Genomic DNA, 23,558 nt, shown 5'->3' on the forward strand with positions numbered 1-23,558 from the left:
GTTCAAAGCCAGCCTGGTCTACGAGCGCTAGTTCCAGGACATCTAGAAATCCTTTCTAAAACAAAACAAAAACAAAAACAAAAGAGCACCGGAAAGGAATAGTCAGTAAGGGAAGAGCCTGCTAACTCAGCAGAGTGGTGATGTGGTAGAATCCGTCTCCTCAGTAAACTGGATCAATGGGCCTTCGCCTCTCCCTCTCCCTCAAGCACTCAAGGGCTGGTTCTGCGTCCCCTGTCGCTCTCAAATTCACACGTGCCTGGCACACGAGAGGAGGGGGCATGGGAGACAGAGGGATGAAGGGGAAAGCTGGATGTAAAGGCCAGCTAAGATCTGTAGGTTAGCGTGTAGGACATGACAAAGAAGTACTGTAGGGTTAAGCCAGCCCCTTTAGGGGGCGGATTTGCCTCGGGCGAATGTATACTGATAAATCAGGCGGGCGGGAGGCAACTCATCCCTTTTTCCTGCCTCCTATGCTACGCGGGAACTTCGGTTCTGTAAGTTTATTTAGTCATTAAAGCTATATATATTCTTTAATATCTGCCTTGCATTTATTTATGCCGATACAAAGTACCCTAGCAGACAGAGCCCAGGCAGAGGCTTTGGTCCTGATACCAACGGGGAGGGGTATTTCACTGTCTCGAAGCATCTCTGTATGTTAATACTAGCAGACGACTGTGAGACCACCTTGATTACAGCACCAGACGACAAAAGACAGTGTTCAGCGTGCCCAATCACGGAACAGCACTGAGACTTCAGACAGGCTGAGACTGCAGTCCTGAGTCACCGTGGGTGACACAGCCGGCTTCACCACGGAAGACAATGCGGGAGTGTCTTCTCAAAGGCCTGTAATCTTCTACGAGGTCTTTCCAATTAATTTAACTGTGAATAATTTTCCTTTAAAACTACTTTAAAGTGTACCAGAAGGCGATTTCACAACCCATTTCTATAATCGGATTAAGCTGCCTGCTTCAGCCTGGGCAATAGGATTTTTTTTCTCTGCATATTCTGGAGATGAAAAGTCTTATATCCTATGCAAAGTTAGAGCAGGGCCTCCACATAGCCAGGCACTGGAGCATAGTTCATGCAGACCCACTACTTGAAAGACTCCGGTATCTATTTCCAACGGAAGACTTATATTCAACATATAACTGAATATAGTGGTACATGCATGTGATCAAGCACTTAGGAGGCAGAGGCAGGGGGATTGCTGTAAGTCTGATGCTAATCTATCTACCAAATGAGTTCTGGGACAGTGAGGGCTACAGACAGAGACTGTAAAAAAGCAAAATACATAAGAAATACTCTGAATGCTGCAGTAGAGAAACAACAGCTCTAATATACAGGTCTAGAAAAGACAGCAACCTAACATCCCAACAGGTGCTGAGAGGCAGCCGTCATCGGGAAAATGCAAATGCTCACGCACTATGGTGGGAATTTAAAATGATACAACAAGGGCCGGAGATAGCTCAGAACATAGAAGCACTTGCCACCCAAGCTTGAGGACACAAGTTCAAGTCCAAAGAAACCACATGAAAATCCAGATGCAGTAGTGTCCTCCTGTAATTCTAACAGTCCGACAGTGAGATGGAGACAGAATCAGCTGGAAGTTCAGATATGCATCTCAGCAAAACCAGAGAGACCCTGTGCCCAAAACAGGCGGAAGAAGAGAACTCCTGAAAATGTCTTACCTCTTCATGTGCGCACACACACACACACACACACACACACACACACACAAATAAAAAAATAAAATTTAATAAAAAAAAAGAGAGAAAGAGAGACTCCTGTATCTTAAAGAGGAGTACACCTTGTATACCTTGGCAGAACACTCCAGACTCAGAAACAAAACTCTTGCTGCCACAGTAGACCCCTGTAGACCCACAGAGCCCTTGGGAGACTCAGTCTTACCCTTGGAGGGTTGGAGGGGCCTGGACACAGAGATGTGAAAACCGGATCTGCTAGGCCAAAACATGGAGGAAGAGATGGGGCTAAAATCAAGATGAGCAGACGGAGCTGTGGTTGGGGGCCATCCAAAGAGAGCACAAGGAACAGTGCAGAGTGGATGGCACAGGGAAGGACCAGCAGCAGGGCCGTGAGGATGGCTGAGCTGGTTGAGTAGAAAGCAGGGAAAGGACTGACAGGAACCTAATCGCTAAGACGATGCACACCCGGCCAGTTCTGGCAGTGCAGACCTGCGATATTAGATGTGGGAGACCCAAAACCCTGGCTGTTCTTAAAGGATGCGTCCTCAGCACTGTGCAGGACTCCCTCCCGGCTGAAGCAGGTGGACAGAAAGCAGCTCTCTAAAACATGTCAAAAGATGGCAGGTATTTGCCTCTGTACCACCCCTGGGCCAATTGTCCAGTAACGCACAAGAACTGCATACCTTTGGTAGCCCTGTGTCTGGCTCTTACTGTGTTTTATACATCTTCCTCTATAACACAATGCTTGGCCTATGATCTATTCTTTTTTTTTTTTTTCTATGATCTATTCTTAACAGCAATAACTGGGCTCCGTGACTAGAATGAACCCTATGTGGCTGTGGTTGAGTACCACCTAATCACAGCTCCTACACTACCCTGCCCAGGCTGAGAACTGAGAAAAGCATCCAAGGGAAGGACATGCCAGGTGTTTTATACAAACCTGGAAGGATCCGGGGTCCCGGTGAAGTAGTGGATGCACGGTGAACTTCTGTTCTGAGGCAGGACAGACACTATGCTGGCTGTAGTGAGGAACGATTCGGAGTCTATGCAGACTCCACTAGCTTTGTCTCGTAAGATGTTGATCATCGTCTGCACGGTGATGCTTTCTGGGAGAGAGAGGAGGGGAAGGAATGTATAATCATGAAGGCTGGCAACCAAAACGGAGTCACTTTTTTCTCTCTTTGCTTCTGAAATTCCCATTCGCCCTGCTAAAGTCTGGCCATGGGAGATGAGCAGAAATGGTCATGCTCATCTCGGGTCACATCCATGTTCAGTCCTGCACTTCCTCCCGCCTTCCTGCTGACTGGGAGAAGCCAACCAGTGCTTCACAAACTGCAGCCCAGAGTTGAACAGAAAAGTCCCCAGCCCTGGACTGTCTCTATCTGTCAAGATGCTAATGTGGGAAGGAAATAGCTTCCATTTCCTTTCCATCATATTAATTCAGATCTCTTTGTTGTAGCCTTATCTCTCCCTCAACTAGAGCAATGACTGAACAGACACATAAGAAACCGTGTGGTCCTAAACACGGCCCTCCCCTCTCTCTTTCATACCTACTTGCTGTTTGGGGTACCTATAATATTTGAAGGATGATCAGACACAAAGAGAATGAGATGAAACACAAAGAGAAGCATTTAGAGTACTCAGACTTTAGGTTCTACAGTCAGATGAGTGGATGACGTCCCTGACTACACGGGATCCCGTTCCATCATGTCCTCCTGTGACTATGAGTCTATAAAACAGTCTTTTAGCTGGATGTGATAGTTCATGCCTATAATCTCAGCATCCAGAAGGTTGAAACAGGAAGAGCACTGATTTGAGGACAGCCTGGGCTACATAGTGATTTCCAGGATAGCCTGAGTTACACATGGAAACCTTTCTCAAAATACAAAACCAACCCATACCAAACCAAAACCAAAACACGGTAGTTATGTGGAGAAGTAGCTGGCCAGCCTTGGACTCCAGGTCGGAACCTGTAATAGATTCACTCTTCGTCAAAACTCCTCCCCAAAGTACCAAAACCAGACAAAGAAGCCACCAATGCCACTCTTAGCCTGACTGCACCAAGATGGACTCAGCCAGGGGACAGGATGCCCCAGTGCAATGCAGGTCCACTTTGTAAATCTCTGTTTACATTTTACACAAACTATCAGCAATGTCTTTGATTTCATTTCCTACCCAATGTCTCCATTTCCTGCCTCACCCTCATATTAGTTTTAATCTGTCTCTAACAGGTTGGCAGTGTCTCTGATATCTTCTGCAAGTGTCTCTGCCCTTTGGTTAGTCCCTGCCATGTTCCCTATGGCGGTGTCTGCAGGTGGTGTGCACTGTGTAGGGGGCACCTGGAGTTATCAGAGGCCCCTCCACCCTCTGCTTGAGATAAACTTGTGCCGATTTAGGGCTCATGTTCAAGCAGGATAAAGAATTTTATCACTAGTTTTGTTTTAGCTTAAAACCTTTAGAACTTTTTCATGAAGATCCCTCCTAAAAATGAATACTTCCGTTCTAACACCAGTACCGCCTCTCGCTTGCTGAGCTCCAGCCAAAGGAGAAGTGGGGGTAAGCAAGGAGGTGCCCATTCTATGGCTCGTACAAAGCAGACTGCCTGCAAATCCACTGGTGGTAAAGCACCCAGGAAACAACTGGCTATAAAAGCCGCTGGCAAGAGTGCGCCCTCTACTGGAGGGGTGAGAGGCCAGGTACTGTGACACTCTGTGAATCCAGATGCTATCAGAAATCCACTGAACTTCTGATTCGCAAACTCCCCTTCCAGTGTCTGGTGCGAGAAATTGGTCAGAACTTCAAAACAGATCCATGCTTCCAGAGAGCACCTATTGGTGCTTTGCAGGAGGCACGCGAGGCCCGTCTGGCTGGCCTTTTTGAAGATACCAACCAGTGTGCTATCTATGCCAAACGTGTAACAATTATGCCAAAAGATATCCAGCTAGCACACCACATACACGGAGAACGTGCTTAAGAATTCACTATGAGGGAAACGTTTCATTCTCAAATAAAATTTTTTCCTCTTCTTCCTGTTATCAGTAGTTCTGAATGTTAGATTTTTTTCCCCCAATGGGGTCAAAAGTATATGATTGCGAGTAGAAAAATTGGGGACAGAAATCAGGTATTGGCAGTTTTTTTAATTTTCATTTGTGTGTGAATTTTTAATATAAATGCAAGCATTAATGTAAGGAAAATGTTTCAGTGAACACATTTCAACAGTTCAACTTTATAACAATTATAAATAAGCCTGTTAAAATTTTCTGGACAATGCCAGCGTTTGGATTTTTTTAAAATAAGTAAATTTCTTATTGATAGCAACTAAATGGTGTTTGTAGCATTTTTGTCATGCGGTAGTTTCCATCGTTCACTATACTTTGCTAACTTAGTTGTCCTACATGTTAGTGCATGTTTATTTTTAATCTGGTCTGTCTTCTGTTCTGTTCTTGTAATAAATATACATAAAAATACATTAAACTATGAAAAAAATTTTAAAAAGTGAATACTTCCATGCCTTTATATACAACAATTTCTACAGCATAATCCCAAAGCAATATTCTACATTGAGGGTCAGAAAACATTTTCCCAAAGAACCAGAGAGAAGATAGTTTAAGCCCCGGACCATGTGTTCTACACCACACTGTCCCCAGAGCAATTCGGCTCCAGCACTGTTGGACCGGGATGGCCATAGGCGGCACAGAATGAAGTGAGTTTGTGCTGAAGTTGGACTTGCAATGTCCTCCAAGGGTCCAAGCGCTGAAGGTTTGATCCTCAGACTATGATACTATGTGAGAGGGAATATTATAAGGAAGATGGGTTCATTGAGGGTGTGGTCTTGAAGAGATATGGGGACTCTGCCCCCATTACACACACACACACACACACACACACACACACACACACACACACACACCATTGCTTCCCAGCCATCACGAGGCAAGCAGCTTCCTCAACATGCTTCTCCTGCTGTGACACCTGCTCCCACCTCAGACCCAAAAGTAACAGAGCCGCTGATCATGCACCAAAACTTCTGAACCTGTAACCTAAAGATAATCTTTGCTCCTGATAGGCCTTTTTGTTTTAATCTCTGGAATTTTGCAACAGTGATAAGAAATCTGACTAGCATAGCATGGCTGTTTTCTAATAAAACTTTATTCACAAGAGAAGCTGCTGCTAGAGGACATAGTTTGCAGCTATTAGCTCTAAATGACCTTTTGATTGACAGATATGCATGTAGAATTAGCAAATACAAAATGTGACCACGATAGGCCTAGGGGCAGTGTCAATCCACACATATAAACACAGAGCTATCTTTGCAACACATTTGCCTAAATATAGGTTTTTAATCAGAATTTAGTAATGTATGCCATTGCTGTCCGGCACAAATGGGTTATAAAGAGGATCCAGTTCGATAGTCCAGTCCAGAAATTCATGGATTGAAGAAGTACCAGGTACTACGGGAGAATCACAAAATGAGCAGAAGGCTTATCCTGCAGGCTAACTGGGCTGGGGAAGAGGGGTTCTCACAAGTTTCTGAAGCTACAAGGAAGGCTGCAGTGAGAGCCACACAGGATCACATGACAGCAGTACTCACATCAGAAGGAATAAGAAACCCCCACAGGTTCCTACAGGTGGAAGCTGCACATAACACATACAGGCTGTCTCCTTCCTGCACACCAAGGATGGAAGGCATAAGCTGGTCTTTAACGTGCAAGGCTTATTCTCTACTCCTCCTCTCTGTCGACCCTCTAAAGTTCAGTCGAAAACCAAAGAGCATAAGAAGGAAAATCGTAAGGGAGAGGTTAACTTACCCTCTTGCTTTTCTAAGCTGTCTTTGCCTGCACAGCAGTCCAGGTGGTCATCAGCTGGAGAAAAAACCTGGGCAAAATTGAATTCATCCTCTCCTGTCCACCAGCCTTGACTCTGAGCGTAAGTCCTGAGTTCTGGGTGCTCCTCGTCCATCTTCGTGGTGAGTGAAAGCTGATTGCAAATGCACCTCACTCCCTCTGCAAAGAGTCTGATGTGTGGTTAGTGGGGGAACCCCAAGACTGCAGGGAGGAGTCCGTTCTGATGTGTGGTTAGTGGGGGAACCCCAAGATTGCAGGGAGGAATCCATTCTAATGTGTGGTTAGTGGAGGGAACCCCAAGATTGCAGGGAGGAATCTGTTCTAATGTGTGGTTAGTGGAGAGAACCCCAAGACTGAAGGGAGGAATCTATTCTGATGTGTGGTTAGTGGAGGGAACCCCAAGACTGCAGGGAGGAATCAGGTCCATCCCTAGGGAGAGAAACCTGAAATCCTTGATCTTTGCTCCAAGAGACGTCCTAAAAGGTCTAGCCTGTCTCCATCAGACATTATTACAGCTTAGAGGGACAACAGCTTTACCAATTTTAAATTCACAAACAAAATAAAACACTCAAGGCTCTTTATTTGGACTAAATAAGCCCCAAGCATTCATGTCTGAAGGAAAATCGAGCAGCTCTTTGAAAGGACTGCTGTGCTCGCAAGACTTGGGGGATCTATATATGCAATTCTGTTACAGCTGTGGTTCTTAGCCTGTGGGTCGTGACCCCGCTGAGGGTTGCATATCAGATGTTTATATTATGATTCCTAAGAGTAGCAAAATTACAGTTATAGAGTAACAATGAAGATAATTTTATGGCTGGGGGGTCCCTACAACATGAGGAACTGTATTAAAGGGTCGCAGCATTAGGAAGGTTGAGAATCACTGCTGCACAGGATGCTCCTCGACATTCACAGGCTTCTCCTGCTAGACGAGCAATCCTGCCACCACCATCACACACCCGCACAGATGGAGGGTGACTTGGTCCCTAAGCTTCGAGGGGCTGTCTAGACTGCAGAGGCCAGGTTATCATTGCTAGGTCAAAAGGGTCATTCACACAGGCTGCTCCCAGGGAGCTTGCTGAGCTTCCAAATTCTTGGAGAATGAGATAAAAGCTAAAGAAGAAGCTTCAATGGACCTCTTCCTGCCTGAACCCCGCTAAGCCAGAGCCCTTGCTGCCTCACTCCGGGTCCCTAGAAGCAAGAGCAGATGGACTGAATTTTCCCATGATGCCTTGCTTTAATGATGTAAACCTCCAAAATATGCACTCCTGATTGAGAGGCACTGGCCATTCATTTTTATTCCGGAGGATATTGCTAGTATGAAATTTAATTAAGCAAAACAGAAAACAGTTTCAAAGAAGTGAGTTTGATACCATTCATACTAAACTATTCAAAGAAACATTCTTGTATACTTGACAGATGTTATTTTCCTAGAGAGCTAATTTACAGTAGACATTTGTTTTTAAGACTCAGAACTGAAAGAACAGACTGTGTTAACTCCTACCAAAATCAATCACAGTGCTGCTGGGGTCAGAGAACAGGAAATTAATGAGTAAAAAGAAAATGGCTGCTGAACAAGAACTGTAGTGAAAAACAACACTCATTTTGTAGAGATGGACTTCTCTAAGTAACGCTCTGAAGGAAGTGCAGTTTCTGAAATGCAATTACAGATCAAAAACTCTTGGATTCTACTTAAAAGCAGCTGGACCGCTTTGAAGCAGAGCCCAGTGGCCTTCCTGAGAGCCAATCGATAACATCACTTTATCTTAGGGGGCTTCTGTAAAGGAGTTTTAAGTTCCGGCAGGGAAGGAGAGCTGGAGGTCTGGAGAAGGGGCTTTTGTTCTGCAAACACTCTAAGGCCTGGGAGGGAAGCACGCACAGGCCCTGAGAGATGTAAGCTGGCTATATGGATACAGAAAATCTCCCTGTGCTGCTGGTGGATTTGCTAGCCCATCCCACAGCCTGTGAGAATGAGCAGACAATCTTCACACACACAGGAAACTGATTTAGACTTCTTGGTCTTAGCAGGGCAACTTTGTACGGGGAACACATAAACGTCTTGGGGGAGCCTCGGTCACTGGAACCTGTGCCCCAAATCGGGCTTGACTCCCAGTGACTCAGGCCAGATTTGGTTCTGATTACTTAAAAACTAGGGTGGCGAACAGAAAGCATAGCTAATATCTTTCATAATTAACTGATAAAGACTTGATAATAAAAAATATTCTGGAAAAAATGTAGAATGTAGAGGTTTAACAGATACAAGTGTGGTGGCACACTAGCTGGGCTACCTGGAACTCGGCTGGCGAGAACGGCAGTACACCTGGTGTGTTGTTATCTTCCTGTTCCAAGGAGAGCAGGGTGATTGCCCTACACCAAATCTCTTTAGAACCATTTCTTTAGCCCTTTAACCAACTCTAGGACCCGATCTCATTGGGAATCTGACAGAGGGTACTGAGTGGTGCTACACTGTCTCAGCCCTGCCCCAGAAGCGAGAAGCTGCATGAACTAGAACAACACTTCTTATGTAGATGGCCATGTCTATGCTCTTGTAGCAATGGAGTCTCAGCTCTGTGACCTGGTTGGCCCTGAGTGGCACTCAAGAGTCTTCACAGACCCAAGTTTCTGTTTTAGAGGAACCATCATCAGTAGCCATGGAGCTGGGAGTGACCAGGGATTCGTTGACCCATTATGAATGAAGACTCCCCCATTCCCTTGCCCAACTCAGGCATGGCTTGTAGTCAATACTAGATATGTCCAAAGAGCAAACAGGAAGTGTAAAAAGTTGGCTATGCACTTCCTGAGTCTTGGCATCCTTTCACAGGACTCGGGAGACTCTGATTACATCTCTGGAACAGATACCTGGAGGTGAGAAGCATGCCTAAACCTGAAGACCAGCACAGGGAGGACACACCACAGCATCCTAGCATCTCTGAGCCAGTCCAGCACATCTGACTACCCTCACCCCTATGTCTGTCCTATCCTGAGATCTCTACCCTGCGCCCCCTCACCTGTGATTCTCTCAGCAGCCCAGTACTTCCCGACGGTCTCCAGCACCCAGGCTTCGTCACGATCCACCAGCAGATATGCGCTCTGGAAGCTGTGGCAGGAGTGCGCATCTTCATAATAATTCCCACCCTGTCCGTGCTCGTCCAGCAAGGAGACGATGATGTCTAAGGCTTCTTTAGCCGTCGTGCCTCGTTCTAAGCCAAGCCTGACAGAAATCAGAAACACACCTTCGTCATTTCAGAGAGATGATCATTACCACAGCAACCAAAGGTTGGGACAAGGCCAGGTCAGGAAACGTTTTAAATGTTCAAACCAATAACTGAACTAACTAATAGTACTTTAACTCAGAATGCCTCTCTCACACATCCAATTAAAACTGTAGGAATGTGTTGTCTTTACATAACCCCCTTCCGTAAGAACAGACATCTCAGGGGCCAGTAGTTGCACTTCCTAGACGGGAAGATCAGCCCCTCCTTTCCCTTGGCTGACCTTATCTCCCGTCAAACTCAGATCTAGCCTGAATTTCCTCCTGACTACTGCCTAAGGAAATCTCCACAGCCTGGATCAACTGTTATTTTACAGCGAGTGCTTCGGACACTGCGATAGCCTATTTGTATCTCCTCAAAGTTAGTGTTGAAATCCCAACACCCATGAGACGGTATTAGGAAGTGGGTCTTCTGGGAGATGATGAAGTTAAGGGGGTGCCACCCTCATGAGTCTCACTCGTGTCCTTTATAAAAGAGGTCTCCTCAGAGAGCCGTCTTGCCTTGTTCCACCACTGGGGGACACAGTAAGTAGTGCCCTGTATGAATCAAAATGCATCCACACTGGACCTTAAATACTGCTTTCTTGATTTTAGATCTCCTTGTTTTAAAGACTAAGAGCAACACATTTCTATTGTTTATAATTATCTCATTCAAGTTATTTTGTTAAAGCATTCTTTAGTAGACTGAGAAAACTGGTTCTAAGGTTTGATTGGCAGCCATTGTCCACTGTGCATATAATTTGATCAGAGATCTCATCAGGAACAGGTTATACTATGACTGGTTCTTTTTCTACGTATTCCCCTCCTACACATCAGACTGTATCACCTGGTGTTGTTTATAGCATCAACTATCAGAAGGACACAGACACTTTCTAAAGCAAGCCAGCTGTCTCTCTTCCTTCCCCATCCCTATCAACGAATAAGTCTGTTATGGAGAATGCAGATACTGCCTTCTGTATGACTTTAGGCAGCTTACATAATAGATTTGGACTTCAGTTTTATGCCATCTATGAAAAGTGTCAAGGTTATCAGGGTGTTATAAGGTAATAAATATGAGAACTGCCAGATAGTAACATGTTAGTAAACAATCAGCTTCAGCAGATGGAACGCCGTGGCGTACAAACTCAGAGAGCATGGACCCAGCTCCAGCTCTGGTTATGCAGTATGCCCTTAGCCATGTGACCTTTCCAGCCCTTTGGGCTCATACTGGCAATGTACTCACACTAATACCTCCCTGTCAGGCTGAGATGACAGAAGACAGCACGGAAGGTGCATTTGGTTCATGAATTCATCCATTCAGTGGGGCTATTGCTCTGCTTGTAGGCGCTCACGTCTTAGATGAGGGCAGCAGAGCTACTTAGGTGGTGACAGAAGCCTGTCCTTGATAAATTCATGACTCGAGAAGAGATGACGATTTAAATTCACTCAACTGAATGTCTCCTAAGGGATGCCCCACTGTGCTGTCATGGAGAAGAAAGGATAATGCAACCCGAGCTGCGGACTGAGCCCTGTAATGGGCTTATTTCACAGTCACAGCATCATACAGCAATTCACTTGACAGGTCTCCTTTTACATTTATTTAGGAGGGCGATTACAGAGCCACACTTAACAAAGTTGAGCCCTAGGGCCTTGAGAGAGTAATAAAAGAAGATCCTGAGCCTTGAGCTTCGCAAATAGGGCAGCTAGGTTTCAGATTGTTGTCTGAGACCTCCCTTCTCCCTTCCCTTCTCCCCCCTTCCCATGAAAGATGGCACACTAACTATCCCTCTGGAATGAATGAAAAGAACAAACTCACTGAAATATACATTAAATAGCTTCCCCTCTATCAGGATAATCATCTCCTAAAAGGAGGGGCATCTCAAGGATTTGGAGTAATGTCTTTTCCAGGGTCCTTGGTCACAGTGCCTTGTGTCTCAATGCCCCCGGGCCTTTGCAGGTCCAGATGGACCCACACAAACATACTCCAGAAGCATGCGACCACGGCTATTAGCACTAGTCTTTGGAGTTTGGGATTTCTGTTCGGTATATTCCAGTGTGCATGGCTGACATCCCCGCCTGCTGAAATCCCATTGAGGTTTGGTACTTGTACTTTCCCTCCATCCCAAAATGCAGGTAGAATTCTGATTTCACTGTTTCTCAGATCAACACCATGGGGTTAAATGCAATCTATGCCTTTAATCCATGTGACCATTCCCCCCTGGCCACGGGATGAAGACAGGATTGCCTACTCCACAGCAGCACAAGGGCAGGCAAGGACATGGGGACTGCATGCCCTCTATCTGAGCTTAAGAGGTACAGATGAGTCCCAAGTCACTGGACAGAAGGCCATCCCTCAGCATCCTAAGGCATGTTCTGAAGATTTCCCCACCCACTAGAGCCTCCCAGATGGGTTAGCTGCACAGGATTCCCGATTGGGCTTCTGGCCCAGTGCCTAAGTTGACTTGGTGGCTGTGCTTTAGTCTAAGAAAGACAGAGATGGATCGGAAGGGCTCAGGCTAGTCCCATTCAGACATCCGCTTCCTTCCAAACCGCCTTATCTAAGTTGTTCTAGATCGAAGAGTTAGATGTGCCTGGGTTCAAGTTTTGTTTTGTGAAAGAAAAATTAAGTCCCGTAGCCTGTTCACGTTTGGGTCATACTTCCCTGCCCATTCCTGAAAGGGGATTTTGGAAAATTGCATCTGCCCTTTGGTTTAGGAGCCTGCCTGCTGAGCTTTGCCGTATCTATGACTCTGTACATCAGGAGGGGCTCCCCTCTGTACACCAAATAAGAAAAACTAGGTGAAAACTGGATTGAGTTTGGTAAACCATTGCTATTCTGAGGCAATTAATGAAAACGCTAGGTAGCCCAGCCAAGAGGACCTTGTTCTCAAAGGGCACTGCCTTAGAGGACTGTTATAAACAGCTCTCCCCACTTCCTACCAGCACAGCTTCAAGGTCCCTCTGGTTTGCGGCCTCGTGGACATTAAAAGTTTTCTCGGAAAGGACGAGCACAGGATGATGCTATGAACAGGAAGTCTGTGTCTGTCTTCAAATGCTGCAGCCACTTCCCCTGTGTGGTGGCGGTCAGAGCTGTGAGAGGCAGCTGTGAGGATGGAGTCTTTGTGATGTTAGCAGGGCCCTTAGCAAAGACACACAAAAGCCTGGGCTCTCTCTGCTGTGGCCCGCTGTCCTCAGGTGAGATCTGTTGGCACTGTCATCTGGAACTTCCCAGCCTCCAGAATGGAGATATAAGTATCTGTCATTTAAACCTCCCAACCTGTTATATTGTTATAACACTCCAAATGGACTAAGAAAAGTGTTAAGTGGATTTTACGGGCTGTGTGAGCTTGAACTTTAACATGTATGGAAGGTCATTGTTTTGGATTGAACTCCTGCGACAGGTCTCAGCTGGCCATCCAAACGGGAGCTGCCTATGCTAAATGTCCCAACACTGGAGCATTTGAAGGCAGAGTTAACCCACTCTCGCTTCAATGAACAATAGATTCTAGTTCCCCTGAGCCAGCTTGAGAAAGTCCCTGTAACTGTAGCTCCGAGAGGAAAGTAACCTGAAGTCACCTAATGTTAATGGGTTTCTTTTTCTTCCCCGAGTTGTTCTGCTTCTCCTTTTCTACTCTGTAAAAGCCAGCGTTCCACTCTCACCTGCTGGGAGCTTCTTCTGCTTTCCAAAATGAGGGGCTGCCCTGATTCAGGCATCACGAGCAAACGCCCACTCGGTCTAAAACTAAATTTGCTGTCACTTCATCTTCTGACGGGGAGAGGGTGTTTGAGACCTTTTGACTCCTTCCCATTTTGGTGTGTTCTGTCTCAGCGGAAGAAGTAAAGCAGGATCTAATCTAGAGAGAAGTGGTACCCTGGTATTCCCAGCTCAGTCACCTTCTAGCCCCGGGGTGCTGCACAAACCACTTAACTTCCCTAATTTCCCTCATCTACCATAAGGAATTAGAAGATCTGGCTATTCGGGTTGCTGTGATTGTTAAATGAGATAACACATATATCAAGCCAGTTTCCAAAGGGAGTTCAGGAAATGGTGCCTTTAATTTCGCAGGTCCTTCCTCTACAGGCATTGACTGAGCTTCCTTTCCCACCACCTGTGAGTGCCTACCTTCACTTACAATGTACCATAAAACCACAGGCCTTTCCAAATTTTTCTGATATGCGGAGAAGCTGATAGTTTGTGTTTAGAATTATGAGATGCTCTGAAACACTGAGACTGGCCGAGTTTAGTGCCAACACCAAACCCAGTTAGAAGCAGGAAGAGTCAGTCTGCAGAGGGATGGCTCAGAGGACCCGAGTTCAGACATCATGTAATGCTAGGTGCTCACCTGTAATTTCAGTCCCCTGGGAATTCAAAGATAGCAGAATACCCAGAGCAAGCTAACTGGTGAGACTAACCACGCTGTAAAGTTCCGAGTCTTATTGAGAGACCATCACTAAAGGAATGAGGAAGCAGAAGGATACAGGAAGGTACCAGGCATCAACCTGGGGCCTCCTCGTGCATGCACACGCATACATGCATACACATCACACACACACACAGATATGTGAAAGGAAGATGAGATTGCTCTGCAGAAAAATAAAAGGATGGTGCTGTTGTGTAAGGGGCAGGGCAGTGCATGGGCAGATGCAGTGGTCTGTGGAGCTGGCTGACACCGGCCTGCTCCGACAGCAGAGGATTAAATGTGAGGAACTTTTGAGCTAGTTGCTAATCCTTTATTGTCTTTAAGGCATTTTTATATCACAGGTGTTGGAAAGGCCACAGTTTAGGGCTGCCGCCTCCACGTCTCGCTGATTCTTAGGTATTTCCCAGCATATCACTGTCTAATGGGATCCAAATGCCTCCGGGCCCTCATCTGGATAGAGGTCAGGAGGCATCATTAGGACAGGCAGACCTCAGATGTAATGGACCTAAATTGTAAGAGACACCTTGACTTCTAGAAAATACCCCCCATCTTATGTTAGCACCCAGCAGCTGCTAACCCCCATCTTATGTTAGGTCCTGCCAGCTGTTACCCCACCCCCCATCTTATGTTACCGCCCAGCAGCTGGATCCATAGTCACTAAACAAGCAAAACATGTGTGTATGTTTATATGTGGGGTGGGGAGACGGGGGCTGTGGGAAAACTAGTCAGAGATCCATAAATAAGAAAGAAGGAGGGGGAAAGAAGGAAAATAGGAAGGAAGAAAGGAAAGTAGGGAGGGAGGGAGGGAGGGGTAAGGAGGAGGGAGGAAAGAGGGAAGGAAGGAAGGAATGGACACCAAACCAGGCACAGCTTTGTTTTTAGCACTAAGAACAAATTATAACAAGTGCTGTTGAATGCTCGCATTCTTAGACGCCCCTAAGAAACACATACAAATCATACCTCTACCGTGAAGACAGTGCCTATTAAACCAAGGCTGTCACTCAGTTCTGTCTCTTGGAGCTGAGCTTGGACTTGATGTATTGGTGGAAGGCACAAAGGACCAGATTATGCGGATGGGAGCAGTTATATTCTTTGAATATTCAGCCACAGTCTCCCAGATACTTGAAGCAGAGTGTGAAATATAAATAGTCTGCTCTTCCAGGAGCTGCCCAAGAAGCTGGCAGCCGAGCACAGAGGACAAACAAGGACAGCACACGAAATGGTGCTGACAGCAGAGCCAGGGGACGCTGAGCCCAGTGGACGGACATCTCCAGCCGTGTGGCAGTACATCCTCCACCTTAGGCTCCACCTCTGCTGAGGTAGACTGTGGGCCAACCCCACGTGCCATCACGTGGAGGGGGTGCTGTGAATATGTCTTTTTAGCAGACCCCTGGGCAGTGTTTCCGTGGAGAGCATGCTTTGAGGCCAGCTGCGCTAGAATTCGGCCACTTGCAGTACCGTGGTTGTGACCTACATCAGTGGTTCTCACCCTGTGATATGTGCCATGACCCCATTGGGGGGTCAAAGGACCTTTGCACAGGATTCGCCTAAGACCGTCAGAAAACACAGAGATTTACATTACGATTCATAACAGTAACAAATACAATTATGAAGGAGCGATGGAAATAATCCTAGGGCCGAGGTCACCACGACATGAGGAACTGGATTAAAGGGCTGCAGTGTTAGGAAGGGTGAGAACCCCTGCTCTACAGCATCCACATTTCTACAGCTCCCCAGATAACACTGGATCACTTTGGGCTCAGGAGTCATTCTCGGGACTCACTTGGTGTGAGGGACTAGGCCTGGCCGGTTTAAAGCTGGGACCATACCCTGAACTAGACCAAGTCTACTCGAGCTTCAAAGTGAGCACCCCCTCCAAAGGCTGCCAGCTTGGAGCATTTGTCACACTGTTCTTACTGCTATGTGCGAGCCAGGGGGGATGTCAACTTACATGGCTACGGGTCAGCCATCATCCATTCCCGCATTTGTTATTATGCAGACCTTGGTAACTCTCACACCAACTACAGTTTCTCCGTCTCTATCCTTCAGGCCTTCAAATCCACAGGGAGCAGCGTCTCCTCCTTGCACATCCCAAATGCACCTGGCACGGAGCCTCCAAACGCCCAAGCTCTACAGAAGGCTAGCCCTGGGATTTTGTACCACTTAGGTGCCATCACATCCCAGAATGCCTTGCTTCCCCTCTCTGTCACCTTCAGTTGTGCTTCTATTTGTGCTGTTCAGTTAAAACTGACATACGAAATGGAAGCTCTTAAGCTTCACGTTAAGTTTTAAATTTTCAGTATTGTTTATATGTTACAAACTCATCTATGTAGTCACTTCTGTGACACCCGTGTGATATTTGTATCTGATGTCTTTTACTTAGTGTATATCATGTTCTCAAGAAGCTATTTGTAACACACAGCGGTACTTAATATTTTGATGAATACTGTTCCATTATCTATTCATTTTCCCCATGATCTTAGAATTTCTATTAAATAGAACTTCTTACAATATAATAACTACAGGAGAAAATAATTCCCAGTCCCACTGGCAGCTGGTTCAGAGAATCACCATCTTACCTGACCAGATCCATCCCCAGTAAGGCTTCTGTCTCAGCAGCTGGTTCTCTGGCATTGATGGCTTCATTGGCTATGCACACCCCATGTTCATTGGCTCCCATTTCTGCCCCCCAGAGCCAGGCAGGTCTGCTTATCACTATGGCGTGGGTCCTGGGCACTTGGTCAATAGAGATGTAAGTGCACTGAAAAGGAAGACAAGCAAGAAGGTACAGTCACGTGTCAGAAGCCTTGGTTTCCACCCTGGTACCAATGACTCTGGACCATTACATCAGTAATGAATCTGAGAAGCCAAAGACCCAGAACGCCCAGTCTCCAGACAGACACCTGGGGTAGCCTCAGGATCCCTGCGGTTTGAGCGCCATTCTGTTTAGTTCAAGCCAATCTGTTCACAGTGCTTCCTCTCCCACCATCACCCTCAGCGGGTGTGGAGCTGCCCACTGCACTGCTCACAGATCTTCATCCTCACGAGCAAAACTCCAGCTGTATCCATGGTCCCCAAACTCCCTAGAAGTCATGGGTCTCTAGCTTCAAATGAAGCTTTACCCAGAAAGCAGGTACGAAGATGATTGTCTAAAGCAAACAAAAACGAGACATCTGAGCCCCATTGTGACTACTGATCCCTGGGGTCTGTGAAACATTTGACAGCCTACGATCTCAGCAGGGTAGAGGAGGGGACCCAGAAACATTGCTACCATTACACTTTCATATGACAAGGAGTCACCACACACACTCACTCCCTTGCCAACCACTGGATTCTCATGCTAAGCAAGTGAAGCCACCAACAGGAAAAGGTGGCCTAGAGGCGTACTTCTCAGCACTAGCAGGGCCACAGCACACGCTACTCTGAAAACCTGAGCCTAACCCTGAAGGAGGTCGCTCATCTAATCAATCAAAAGATTCCGAAGGTGTTGTTAACCTTGGATTCTTCCGCCAGGGGCTCAGGATGAGGCTCAGTTTGTAGAATGCTTTCCTATCATCCAGGAAGTCCTGATTTTGATCCCATAAATCAGGCGTGGTGGCATACATCTGTAATCAAAGCACTTGGAAGATGGAGCCAGCCTTGGCTACATAAGTTCAAACCAGCTTGGGCTATTTGAGATCCTGTTTTATTGTAGGAGGAGTGCCCACCTGTTTGTCCCGGCCACCAGGCTAGCTTAGCCCCAAAATAACCACACAGAAATTGTATTCATTAAAAACATTGCTTAGCCCATTAGCTCTAACTTCTTATTGGCTAATTTTTACATCTTAGTTTAACCCATCTATATTAATCTGTGTATCGCCATTTGGCAGTGGCTTACTGGCTAAGTTTTGGCAGCATGTCTTACTCTGGCAGTGGATCCATGGCATCTCTCTGACTCTGTAATAAATACTCATCTATAATAGTTAAGCTTGTAATCATGTTAGTTAGAGTTTCTAAATGTATAGAGATATATTTCAGTTAGATATGTCTTCTTAAAATCTTTCAGAGACCTTCAAAATATGGCATTTAAATGTTTTAAGAACTTAGAATTTTTTATGACAATGAGACACATCTGTTCCTGGCAGCACCAAGCTACTTCAAGAGGAAGATGGGCATTGAAAAGGCTCCTTATGGAGTTTGTTAGCCATTTGGACAAGAAACTGCTCTTGACTGAACATGCAGGACCCACAGAAAAATGACTGCTAAACTTGCTTAAAGGTGAGATGATCCTTTGGGGTTCCAGCTTCATGAAAGACTCTGCGAGACATTCTACAGGATACAAAAGAAAGTGACTAAACTGTCTTTAAAATTTCCTGCTTCTTAAAAAAGTGTGCTGAATACCGTGGGCCTAAAGGCCAAAGATGGATGCCTCAACGGTACAGAAGAACTTTGGGTGACTGTCCAGGCAGTGAGATGTCTCTGTCAATTCTAGAGTTTTGGAAGTTGCTTACAATACACTTCCTGTTTACTTAGTTAATATATTCTTCTGGAGTCTTTGATGGAGTTAAAGAATTTATAGTTATAGTTACAGTTCTCCTTAGTTATGATAAAAAATAAAGTAGATATAAATATTGTAACTGTAATTCTTGCTAGAACTTTACCATTTAAAGCCTTTCTTTTTGTTTAAACAGAAAAGGGGAAATGGTTTAGGAGGTCCTTCTTTCTATGTGTTGCTTGTATTGGTTAATGAATAAAAAAGTTGCCTTGGCCTGATAGGGCAGAACTTAGGTAGGTGTGGAAGACGGAACTGAATTCTGGGAGGAAGAAAGCAGAGTCAGAGAGAGATGCCATGGATCCACCAGAGACAAATGCTGAAAACTTTACATGGTAAGACACTGCCATGAGGAATATACACATTAATAAAAATGGGTTAAATTAAGACATGAAAATTAGCCAATAAGAAACTAGAGGTAATGGGCCAAGCAGTGATTTAATTAATACAGTTTCTGTGTGGTCACTTCAGGGCTACACTAGCCGGGTGGCCCGGAAGAACAAACAGGCCCTCTTCTAGCACTGTTTCAATAAATAAATTAATATGCAAATCAACAAAAAAGTGCCTTCCTTTCACACAAATTGTTACACAGAAGGAAAATAGCTGGTCCAACAAAAGTGGGAAGGGGCATGGTGGGGACAGCCACTGGGTGGGAAAGCCACTCGGATCATTGCCTACTCCACTTCTTTCCCTCCTCCCACATCATGTCTCACTCCACTCCCCATCTCCCCCAGGGGACTGGGCTGGGGCACTCAGTTATCCGTGGGACCTCATGACCACCTTCTGTAAGCCTGTACCAAGCTCTTTGTATGTAGTCTGTAGTGTGGAAACACAAAGGTAGCTGCAGGCTCCACCCACATTTCAAACTGGGAGGCTGAAAGCCCTGGATCCAGGGCAGCCTGAGATAGCTTTCTTTCTCTTCATTCAAGACAGCTCTTTGTGAACTGAATGCAGCCCAGACAGTCACACTATACTAATTCCTGTCATCGTTAGCTCTGTCCAGAGTGGAAACACAGGCGGTGCACACACTTCTTGGCTTCAGCCATGGCTTCAGCCTCTGCACGGCTCACGTCAGGTGTTTCTCAGCACTGGAGTAATATTATTGTATTCAATACATTTTTTTGGAAACTGAAAGCTAATTAATCCCAGAGGTTGCCAAGAAACCCTTGAGGTAGGGGTGTGTGTGTGTGTGTGTGTGTGTGTGTGTGTGTCAAACTGACAATAAAACACACTCTTGTTTTCCTTGATTTACTTGCCGAAAAGAATTCATTTTGAAAACTGGCTCATGCAGTGCTCACAACTATACTCCTCCATGCTTTCCTAAATGGAACGGAAGCTTCCGTCTTCAAAACGTATTCGCTCCCGTGTACCAAGCAAGCAGTTCTGCATCACCATGGCTTCATGTGTGAAAGGCTTGGTCCCCAGGGAAGTACTACTGTGAGACGGTGGATCTGTCGCCAGACATTCAGGGCCCATTGCCCCAGTTCCATCAGCCCCAGCAGACTAGGCGCAGCTACCTATGCAATATGCCAGTTAGAAGGAGCAGCACTGATGAAGGACAGAGGAAGGAGAGCTAGTGAACATCAGGAAGAGTTTGGTGACTCTTCATCTTCGGGTACGGATGATGAGTGAGAGTCGGGGTACAAGGGCACAGGGTGTATGTAAAGTTGAGCTACAGTCTCGACTGATTCTGCAAGGTGGTCTAAGAAAGATGTTTTGTTTATGGGGACGGGCGGGGTTCTCAGGAAACGATCACTTTTGTTCAAGGCTTCAGCCTTGTCTTCATCTGGGAGGTGGTCTGTATTATGGGGCCCTGCTAATCCTGGAATTCAAAGTGACCACAGGTTTAAGACAATCAAATGGTCCCTGTGCCTTCATCCTTAAAGGGGGATAAGACAGGTTACTTACACAAGGCAAAATAGAAAGACAGGAAAAATTAAGTGGACACGAGAAAGGAAAGAAGTCCCCAACTCTGAGATCTAGTTTGTCTTTTGAGAGCCCAGAAACTTCAACACGACTGGTGAAGCCAAAATTACGCATAGTGAGACTATATGTTTACCTAAAGGCATCTAAAACAACAATATTCCAAACAACAAATGAGGAGGTTGGAGAGATGGCTAGAGGTTAAGAGGACTGGCTGCTCTTTCAGAGGACCTGGGTTCAACTCCCAGCCCCCACACAGCAGCTCACGACCAACCCACAACTATCTGTAACTCTAGTTCCAGAGGATCTGATGCCTTCCTCTGCTCTCCATAACCACCAGATATACACAAGGTGCGCAGGCATGTATGCATGAAATGTTTTTATAGGCATAAAATAAAAATCAAATAATTAAAAAAACAAAGGAATGGCACTGACTGAAGCCAGAACACTCATGTCCTTGAGTTCCTCTGTATTCTTCTCTCATCCATTCCTACATCCTACGCCGCACCTTCAAAAATACCTCACCATTACACTCACGAAGAGAAATTATTGATATGAAAAATAACTACACCATCTCACATTTTCTCCCTAATTTAAAATCTTTAATCATTGCTTCATATTTAAATCAGGTAAATTCCATCCTTTGAGGAATGTATCTTAAACTCAGGATCAAACACAGCCACATAAACAAACCCCTACTCCCTAGAGAAGCCAGCTTCTTTGCTCTGAGATCATGCACTGTGTGGTTCCTGTGAGAATCCCTCTCCAAATGCCTATTATGCTCGCTAACTCTGCTTCACTCTGGCTCATCCCAAAAGTCCCAAAAGCAGAGCTAAGGATCGAGCTTTACCTGAGCCTAAGTCCCTAAGAAGAAGGGAATTTCTCTGGATGCTGGTGGCTGTATTAGGGTGGTTTTCTTCACACACACACACACACACACACACACACACACACACACACACCAAGGGACACACCTGGAGTGATTGGCATGCCTATGACAGGGGTAAACACTATTGACACAAAGTAAAAGTACAGAAGAACAAAGTAAAGGTTTTCCTCCTGCACTCAGTTATCTATTGACCCAAATGAGGGGCTAATGTTTTGTCCCAGAAGCTTCAAAGTGTCATGGAGTCCTTCAGAGGTGCAGCCAAGTGAGAGCCTTGGGTCCCCAGAGGCATTGTCAAAGAGACTATAGGACTCTGGCCTCTCTCTACCTTGATCCCTTGGGTCTTGATGTCAGCAGTTCTCAACCACATGCTCCTGCCTTGATGCACTGCCTTCCCACAGACACAAGGCAATGGGGCCAGATGGTCACAGCTGGAAACCCCAAACTGTGAGCCCCCCACCCCTACAAAAAAAACTTTCCCTGCATAGCTTAGCTAGCTGGAGTATCCTGTGCTGATGAAAAGCTGTCTAACACAGGCATTGGCCAAGCCTTTTCAAAACTCCTTCCCCACAGAGCATCAGTGACAAATTTTATCTCGAAAAGAATAACTGAGCAGGGAAGGAATTGTGGCTTCTCAAGTATGGAGATTCGTCTTAACATTTTTTTTTTGGAGACAGAAAAATGCTAAAAATAAGAACTGGTTTTATTGATGTGTCGTCCAGTTCCTTTTTAGACACTCATTTCCATTTTACCAATTACATACAGAGCCCCCAGTACACTCAGAGACAGAGTCAGCAGCAGCGGGGCACGGGCCAGAGACCCGAGGAGCTCTTTTTCAGTGACCTCTACTCAGGGGAAGACGGGATTCTTGATTTTGTCAAAGAAAAGAATTTCAGGACAAGTCAGGTTGAAGCAGGACTGGAGTATACTAAGAGATTTCAGTAGAGACTTGAGCACGGGGGTTAGAGAGGCTCTCAAGAGAAACATAAGACATACTCCAGGGTGAGATTGAGATTCTCGAGGGAGACTCATACTTTAGTGCTGTAGAAGCAGCTGAATATAGCATCTTGGTTGCTGTTAAGTTGCACCTCAAAGGGTTGCTAAGAAGCATTTTTTTTTCTTCCTAGCTCCTCTTTTTCCTTAAATGGGGTTATAAGGTGGAAAGGACTTCGGTCTGGTAAGGTAAAACTTGCATCACAAGAGCAGCAAAGGAGGTCTAGACACATCTGTTCAGAGGTCCTTTGACAGCTACAAATTATGGTGGGTGGCAGGAGATAGGCTTCGCTGGAAGACCTAATATGCTTGGGCTTTGCCTTGGTTATTTTTTCATTATCCTGACCAAAAGCAACTTTGGAAACAAAGGGTTTATTTGGGGCACGATTATAAGGTACAGACTGTTACGACAGTCATGACAGGAAAGTCCTGGAGGCAAGAGATGGAGGCAACTGCTCACACTGTCCAGAGCCAGAAATCTGAGAACCAGGGATTCTGGTGCGGCTCCCTCTCTCCTTTTCGTGCAATTCAGAACTGAAGCCCAGGGAATGCTGTCTGTTTACCCAATCAAGACAACCCCTCACAGGCATGGGCAGAGGCTAACCCAACTTAGATAATCCCTCATGGGCGTGGGCAGAGGCTAACCCAACCGAGACAATCCCACATAGGCATGGACAGAGGCTAACCCAACCTAGATAATCTCACCTAGGCATGTCCAGAAGCTAAACTAACCTAGATAATCTTTCACAGGAATGGCCAAAGGCTAATCTAATTTAGACAATCCCCCATAGGCATGGTCAGAGGCTCATTTCCTAGGTGATTCTAGATCCTATTGAACTGATAATTTATATTGATGGTAACTATCACATGATCCATTGCTATTTTATATGTATTTGAAACATATTTGTATAAGGAATATTGTCATCATGTTGACCACCTTCACAGAAAATGCTGTAAATTAGACAGAAATTTCTTACTTTCAGCTGGCAAAAGGCTTCAGACTCCTTTCC

General features: G+C 45.7%; 1 protein-coding gene across 1 annotated transcript in view; it reads right to left on the reverse strand.

The window, feature by feature from the left end:
• The window catches only part of Scrn1 (secernin 1), a 65,191-nt gene that overhangs the window by 11,473 nt on the left and 30,160 nt on the right, over nucleotides 1–23,558 (reverse strand). Inside the window, exons 3-6 of the mRNA XM_041640388.1 lie at nucleotides 16,795–16,976; nucleotides 9,553–9,755; nucleotides 6,512–6,706; nucleotides 2,644–2,809 (exon numbers count right to left, since the gene is read on the reverse strand). Coding sequence (XP_041496322.1) covers nucleotides 2,644–2,809; nucleotides 6,512–6,706; nucleotides 9,553–9,755; nucleotides 16,795–16,976 — 746 coding nt within the window. The remainder of the gene's footprint in view (nucleotides 1–2,643; nucleotides 2,810–6,511; nucleotides 6,707–9,552; nucleotides 9,756–16,794; nucleotides 16,977–23,558) is intronic.

Source organism: Microtus oregoni, unplaced genomic scaffold (assembly GCF_018167655.1).
Source record: "Microtus oregoni isolate MIOR12 unplaced genomic scaffold, Mior012 000062F_ref0000492, whole genome shotgun sequence".
In the NCBI taxonomy this organism is placed as follows: domain Eukaryota; kingdom Metazoa; phylum Chordata; class Mammalia; order Rodentia; family Cricetidae; genus Microtus; species Microtus oregoni.